Source organism: Diceros bicornis, chromosome 26 (genome assembly GCF_020826845.1).
Source record: "Diceros bicornis minor isolate mBicDic1 chromosome 26, mDicBic1.mat.cur, whole genome shotgun sequence".
Lineage (NCBI taxonomy): Eukaryota > Metazoa > Chordata > Mammalia > Perissodactyla > Rhinocerotidae > Diceros > Diceros bicornis.
The window spans coordinates 46,579,049-46,586,735 of NC_080765.1; the positions used below are offsets into that span (position 1 = coordinate 46,579,049).

General features: G+C 43.1%; 1 protein-coding gene across 1 annotated transcript; it reads right to left on the reverse strand.

Moving 5' to 3' along the window:
• Positions 1-5,893: 5,893 nt before the first annotated feature.
• FAHD1 (fumarylacetoacetate hydrolase domain containing 1) lies at positions 5,894-7,550 on the reverse strand. Its single transcript, XM_058570350.1, has one exon. It carries the CDS (start codon positions 7,269-7,271, stop codon positions 6,606-6,608), a length of 666 nt encoding a protein of 221 aa, XP_058426333.1. The 5' UTR covers positions 7,272-7,550; the 3' UTR covers positions 5,894-6,605.
• Positions 7,551-7,687: the final 137 nt, after the last annotated feature.

Below are 7,687 nucleotides of genomic sequence, written 5' to 3' on the forward strand. Positions count from 1 at the left end.
TGGGAAAAAAAAAAAAGTAAGTATATGAAACTCTTTTTATAAAGCTGGTGTTGGGAGATAAACTTATCTTGTCAGCAGTGTTTTCCCTGGCTTTTACCATATGCAGCCATGGAGGAGGGATGGATATGAGTTGACGCCTAGTGTGTCCAGATTGTGGTAATAAAAGGGGAATGAAGGATTTGACCTAACTGTGAAAACAGCAAGTGTGCCTGATGAAGAGCTTCCTTCTTTTCTCCCTTGAGGAGGCAAATGGGTGTGTTAAGCAAGGTGAATCAGGAGGGTGGACAGGGAAGGAAAGAAGGAGAGCGGGGAGGGGTCAGGCTGGGGAGGAGAGAGAAGTGTAGGTGTCCAAGAGCACAGGAGACAGGAAAGATGCCTGGCCCAGATGGTGTGTTGGGTGCTGCTATGCCCTGACCTCTAGCAGCAGGTCCCAAAGCACCAACGCCTGGGCCAAGGGTGCCAGAACCAAGGGGTAGGTGTCTGGGCTCCTACAGTCTGTGGGCCTCAGCTGCTCTGGCTGTTTCACCACTGGCTTCAGCTGCATAAATCCGGCATTCTCAAAGTAGGCTCATAGGCACACCCAGTGTTCCCCAACCACAGCCCTAGTGGGGTGGCAGAGGCTCTGAATGACCTCCTCACTGCTACCTTGGTGACCTCTCAGTCCACTGGCATTTAACTAAGGAAACGCCATGCCCAACACTGGAGGACACCTCGATTGCTTATTTTGTCTGATGACATAGGAATACACAGGGCTAGCTGTCAAGCCACACTGAATCAGAGGTGCTTCACAAAGCTTAACTTAGACATTTATGAAATGAAGATTACAAATTGGTTCACATCTAAATTTGGTTGTAGATTAGCCAGAATGCAGGCACTCAAAGCAGTAAAAGAAAGAAGCATCCCGCACCATCAACACCAATACGCACTCCCCACCCCTCCCTCCCTCCCCACTCACACCGCCGTTGAGGATCTGCATTTCCCTAGTACTCTCCAGGGGCTGCTTTTCCTAGTCCCAGCGTCTCTTGCTCTACAGGTTTTATATTGCTTTACATAAATAGTTTGGTGACTATGATTTTTCCTAATCTTCTATTAGTGGTTCGTTTCAATAAGATTTTCCTTTCCTAATTCTGCTTTGGTGAGTTTTTTTGTTTAATACGCTGCATGTGGCAGAAACACAATATATATTTGTCCATTTATTATTCATCTTGAGGAATCTGGGGTTGTTTTTGCTTTATAATTTTTGTGTGTGTATGAGGAAAATCGGCCCTGAGCTGACATCTGACAATCCTCATCTTTTTGCTGAGGAAGACTGGCCCTGGGCTAACATCAATGCCCATCTTCCTCCACTTTATATGGGATGCTGCCACAGCATGGCTTGACAAGCGGTGTGTTGGTGCGCGCCCGGGATCCGAACCGGCAAACCCCAGGCCGCCCCAGCGGAGCGCGTGCACCTGACCGCTTGTGCCACCAGGCCAGCCCCAATATAAATATTTTTATTATAAAGTTTTACATGTTTATTGTAGAAAAATTAGAAAATAATAGATAACAAAAAAGGAAAACTCATAATCATCCATCCCAAATTTTTTAACTGGTAGGTAATATATTCTTGTATATATGTTTTTGTTGTTGTTTTGTTATTGTGGTAAAATATACATCACATAAAATTTACCATTTTAGTCATTTTTAAGTGTACAACTGAGTGGCATTAAGTACATTCACAATAGTGGTGCAACCATCACCACTATCCATTTCCAGAACTTTTTAATCATCACAAATTGAAACTCTGTACCCATTAGACAATAACTCCCCATTTGTCCCTCCCCTAGTCCCTCGTAACCTCTAATTTACTTTGTCTCTATGAGTTTGACTATTTTAGGTACCTCATATAAGTGGAATCATACAATATTTGTCCTTTTGTGTCTGGCTTATTTCTCTGAGCATGTTTTCAAGGTTCATCCATGTTGTAGTATGTGTCAGAATTTCATTCGTTTTCACGGCTGAGTAGTATGTATGAATTGTGTGAATGTACCACATTTTGTTTATCCATTCATCTGTTGATGGACATTTGGGCTGTTTCCCCCTTTTGGCTATTGTGATTAGCCAATCATAGCTGCTATGAATAAGCGTGTACAAGCATCCCACATTTTTGTATACATCTCTCCTGACTATCATCTATCTATCCATCTTTCTATGTTAAAACATATAATTTACAAAATAAAACAAAAAAATTAAAAACACATAATTTACAAATACAAGTTACACTATAATCTGCTTTTACACTTAATTTTTAATAAACTTTTCTTATCATTAAATATTCTAACATAATTTTAACTGCTGCATATCATTTCCTTATATGAGTATAGGATAGTAAATGTAATCAATCCAATACCGTTTGACATTTAAGATGTTTCCCATTTTATGCTATTATAAATGACAGCTATAGCTAAGTCTTTGGCCACATTCTTAATTATTTCTTTGGGATAAGTTTCTTTCTAGACATGAAATTGCTGCAATAATATAGCTAATATTATTGAATGCTTTTTATGTGACAGACAATTGTAATAAGCACTTTACTTATCCGATTTATACAAGTACTATTATTTTGCCCATTTTATAGATGGGACATAAAGGTCCAGCTAGAGGAGGTAGAATTGGCGGTAGCTGCAGGCTCAAACCCCATTTGCTGCTCCCAGGATGGGCTCCAGCTCTGAGCTTCTCAGTTTGCAGTTCCCCTTTTGTAAATGGGGATAACAATACCAACTTCTCTTGGCAACTGTGAAAACTAAATAAGTTAATATATGTAAAGTGCTTAGACTCATGCACTTAGTACATAATCAATAGGTATCAGTTATTATTGTAAATGTTGGGGTATAGCAATTTCATTGGCACTCGTATTTGGCAATATTTTTGTTGTATGGATTCTATTCTGCTTTTATAGTTTGAATCTTTTTTTACTATATCATTATACTTATAATTACTTTACTCATTCCCTTTATTGAAAGGAAATATAAAACCTCTCTGAAACCAAAGGTATACACCAACATTTACACCAAAAATGTGCCCAATGGTCTTGTTAAAAAGATAACTGAGTATAAACATATGAAAAGATGTCAACTTCACTGTTAATCAAAGAAACTCAAATTAAAACGACCATAGCCATGATACCCAGTTGGCTAGAGTATGTGTAAAAAGGTATTCTTAAACACTCTTGTCAAGTACAGATTAGTATATCCTTTCCCCAGGACAATTTGGTAAAAAGTATCAAAATTTTAAAGTGCAAACTATTGAACTAATCAATTTTACTTCTAAGACTTTCCCTAAGGAAATAAACAAGTGCCAAATGATGTACATGGAGGATGTTTCCTGCATCGTTGTTTCTAGTAGCAAAGCATTTGAAACCTATGCAACCTGTAGGGGAATGTTGGGCCCCACCTAGGTCCCCTTTACTTACAGGTACGCACCTATCCCTCAGCTTTTATGTGGGTCAGAGAATTACCTGGGGAAGTTATGGGAGGGGTGGAGGAGCAGATTCTGGCAATGACTTCCGCTTGGGATAGTCAACAGACTGAAGCTCACCTCCAGCTCTGAGACCACATTCTTTCTTAGTTTTCTCCCTGCCTTTTCTGCTTCCTCTCCACTTCCTTTCTCCTGAGAGCACTCCTAATAAATCACCTGAACAAGAGTCCCTACCTAAGGCTCTATTTTTGGGGTACATGATCTAAGATACAGCCATTAAAAGTGATTATGAAAAATCTATATTCACTGACCTGGAAAGATGTTTATAGTATACTAAGTGGATGTAGAAGATTCATTTTTCATAAAAGCGCAATGAACAATAATAAAAAAAAATGCCAGAAGAACAGAAGTCAAGCTATATACTCTGTATGGACTAATATATTATAGATTCTTTTTTTTTTTTCCTCCCCCAAAGCCCCAGTAGATAGTTGTCTGTCATAGTTGCGCATCTTTCTAGTTGCTGTATGTGGGATGCGGCCTCAGCATGGCCGGAGAAGTGGTGCGTCTGTCGGTGCATACCCGGGATCCGAACCCGGGCCGCCAGTAGCGGAGCGCGCGCACTTAACCGCCAAGCCACAGGGCCAGCCCCTGGATTATTTTCTTAAGTTATGATAATTGTATTGTGGCTATATAGGCAAATGTCCTTATTCTCAGGAGATGCATGCTGAAAGGGTAGAGGTTTCTGCAACTCTTTTCCACTTTCAGTTTTCCAAAGCGTGCGTGTGTGTGTGTGTGTGTGTGTGTGTGTGTGTGTGGAGAGAGAGAGAACAGATATAGCAAATGTTAACCATTGTTGAATCTAGCCAAAGGTACATGAAGTTCATTGTATTAGTCTTTCAACTTTATAATAGGTTTAAATTTATTCAAAATAAAAAATTGGGGGGAAAATGTACCTTCTGAGTATTAGGATTACTGTGATTTTAGCAGTATCAGGAATTGTGAGAATTGGTATCTCTTAGTTTTTGATTCTTGCAGCCAAAGACTTTGTGTGCTGCACCTGCAATGCTGATGTCAGCTGTTTGTGGCAAAGCGTGTGACACCACTGTGATGAACATTGACCTCAGGGGCACTGTACACTATCTGGGTGCTGGCTTGTGCCACCCAAGGGGGCTGCATGTGAACATTGCTCCTGCCTTACACCTTTAGCTTGTTTTCAAGTCTGTCAGCTCAGTAGACTTGTCTCAGCTGAACCTTGTATCTGCTAGCTAGATTAATATACTTTCAATATGAGCACACCCTTGATTCAACTCTTCCACTTATGGGAACCTAGCCAAGGGAAATAACTACAAATGTGCTAATTCTACTAGCAAATAATTAGAAACAATCTCAATGGCCAAAAATGGAGGACTGACTTTCAGAATCTTATGCAATCACTGAAAACAGTACTGCAGAATGGGGCGACTGACATGGATAGTCATGACATACAGTGAAGAAAGCAGGTTAAAAAGTGTATTGTATGAGCAAATTCTATTTAAAAAATTACAATTACATCCAAAGATTTGGAAGAATCCAAAGATTTGGAAGAATGAACACCAAATGGTTAACTTGGGCATCTCTGGGTGGATGAAATTTTGAGTGTTTTGTTTTTTTGCATATCCATATTTTCTGACTCTTCTGTAATAAAACATGTATTGCTTAAGCATTTTTAAAAAGAAACCTTATTAAAAGATAGGAGATAAGACAGCATGACATTTTATAAACAAATCCAATTATAGCACTTCCTCATAATAAATTATAATTTAAATGTGGGGGTTGCATAATACCTAAATATTTTAATCTTTTAATATATCTGCTTATAAGATGCAGCCTGCATTGTGGTCAAGACTTCAGGTTCTGGTCTTGGGATAGCTGGGTTACATTTGAGCGGCTCTGCCACAGCTGAGTGACCGTAGAGCCTGGCTACCTAGCCTCTAAATTTATGTCTTCATCTGGGTAACAGGGATGGCAGTAAAAAAACAAACTTACAGCTTTGTTGAAGGTTAAATAATACACAAAAGGCTCTTGGCATAGTGCCTAGTAGTACTAAGTGCTCAGTAAATGTTAGCTATCAGTAGTAAATTAGATGTTCTCTGGCTTTCTTCAAGGGGCCAGCAGATGCCTTCTGTTTGCGCTAACAGCAGGAGTCCTTGCTTAAGCCTTAAGGACTCCCCCAGGCATTCTGATACCTAGCTTTCTGTCAGAGAAGGGAGCAGGTGACAGCAAATAGCAGCAAAAACCATTCAACTTTCCTGAAGCCTCCTTATTTCTGGTTAAGAGGGAAAGTGCTGATTAAATGTTAATAGAGCACAGTGCTCATGGGCCAAAGGTCAAAGACCAAGGTCTGATGTCCCTTAACACTAACCACCACTGGGGGAAGAAAGTACACTTTTAGGCCACACAAAAGACAGCATATTTATTTGGAAAACAATAGTTTCAAAATTATCTCCCAAACTCAGAATCTGTGGGCCAGGGTACACACCCTAAGTAAACCAGTGGGGTCTTCATTAATTGTTCACTTATTAAATACAACTTTAATTAACTGAATATGTGGAGTAGTGTTTTTCCACATTTCTGTGTTAAGAATCACTTGGAATGCCAGAGATTAATTCCATTAATTAATACATTGGGCCTGGGATGGGCCAGTAATTTGGAAATCTTTATTTTTACGAGTACCTCCAGATGATTTTCATGAACAAGGAAATCTGGGAAACACTGATGAAATATGCTTTTCAGCTTCCTCTGCAGATTTTAAGTCTTGAACTACTGATCCCAGAATGACCAAATGAAAAGTCTTATCCAGTCCACTTGTAGGAAAGGAAAGTAAGTCTTCTGAAAATTTGGTTTCAGAGATTCTCCACTTTGGAAGCACCGTGAATACTTTATTCTCGTTATTTCCTGGAAGACACCTTTTCTCATTTCCAATTCTGGCCCAGCTCTTCTAGATCACGTTTTTCTTGCAGGGTCTATCTTCCTTGAGTTGAGGCATAGCAATCCAATCATTTAAAAAATCGGTTTCTTTTAAAGGATTGTCACATTTAATAACCTATGCTTGCTTCTGTCTTGCTCCCTCTTCTGAAACACGTTAAAAAGTTAGGGTGCTTTGTATAGACTCAATATTCTAGTTTTTCCACCTTAAATCTCATACTGACGACCCCGTGTATGCCAGCCTGGATCTCATCGTTTTCTTTAACGGGTCCCACTCCCTTTGGCGTCCCAGTCAAGATAATATCTCCTTCTTCCAAGGTCATTATCTTAGAAACGTAGCTGATGATGTAGGGGATAGAAAAGATCATGGAGGATGTCTCACCCTCCTGCCTGAGTTCGCCGTTGACCTTGAGCCAGAGCTTCAGGTTGTGGGGGTCAGGGATCTTCTCTTTGGGCACGAACGCGCTGACGGGGCAGGAGGCCGTGAAGCTCTTGGCCAGAGTCCAGGGCAGCCCCTTCTTTTTGCAGTCGTCTTGCACGTCCCTGGCGGTCATGTCCAGGCACAGAGCATAGCCCGCCACGTAGTCCATGGCCGCGGCCTCCGGGACGGCGCGGCCGCGCCTGCCCATCACCACGGCCAGCTCGAGCTCGTGGTGCAGGTTGAGGCTGTAGGCGGGCATGAGGATGGGCGAGCCCTCGGGGGCGTAGGCGGTGGACGGCTTCAGAAAGAGCACGGGCTCGCTCGGCACGGCACTCTGCATTTCTCTGGCGTGGTCCGCATAGTTCCTGCCCACGCACACGATGTTCTTCCCCCACTCCCAGAAACGGGACAGCGGCCTGCAAGCCGCCATGGCTCCTGCCCGGCACCCCGGAGCCACAGAGACCTTGCCGGGCGGGTCACCTGACGCTTATGGCTACCCGGAGAGGACCAACTACCTCGCAGAGTTGTCCTGTTCGCGACGGCCCGTTCCGCTTGGCGCTCCGCCGAGTGCCGGGGTCGCGGCGCTCGGCCTCCTGGGCTTCTGTCCAACAGCTGCCTCGGGGTTGCCCGGCCTCTGGACGCCGGCCTGGCCCCCACAGAGAGGCGGAGACTGGGGCGCAGAACTAGAGCCGCCACCGCCGCCCACGTCCCAGCCGACCCTCTGGCCCGCGGCAGCCGGGCGGGGGACCGGCACGGGTTTGGACGCGAGCGCTGATTGGCCGGGGCTGGGGCGGGGGCGCGAGTCGGGCGCTGATTGGCCGGGGGGCGGGGCGAGAGGAGGGCACG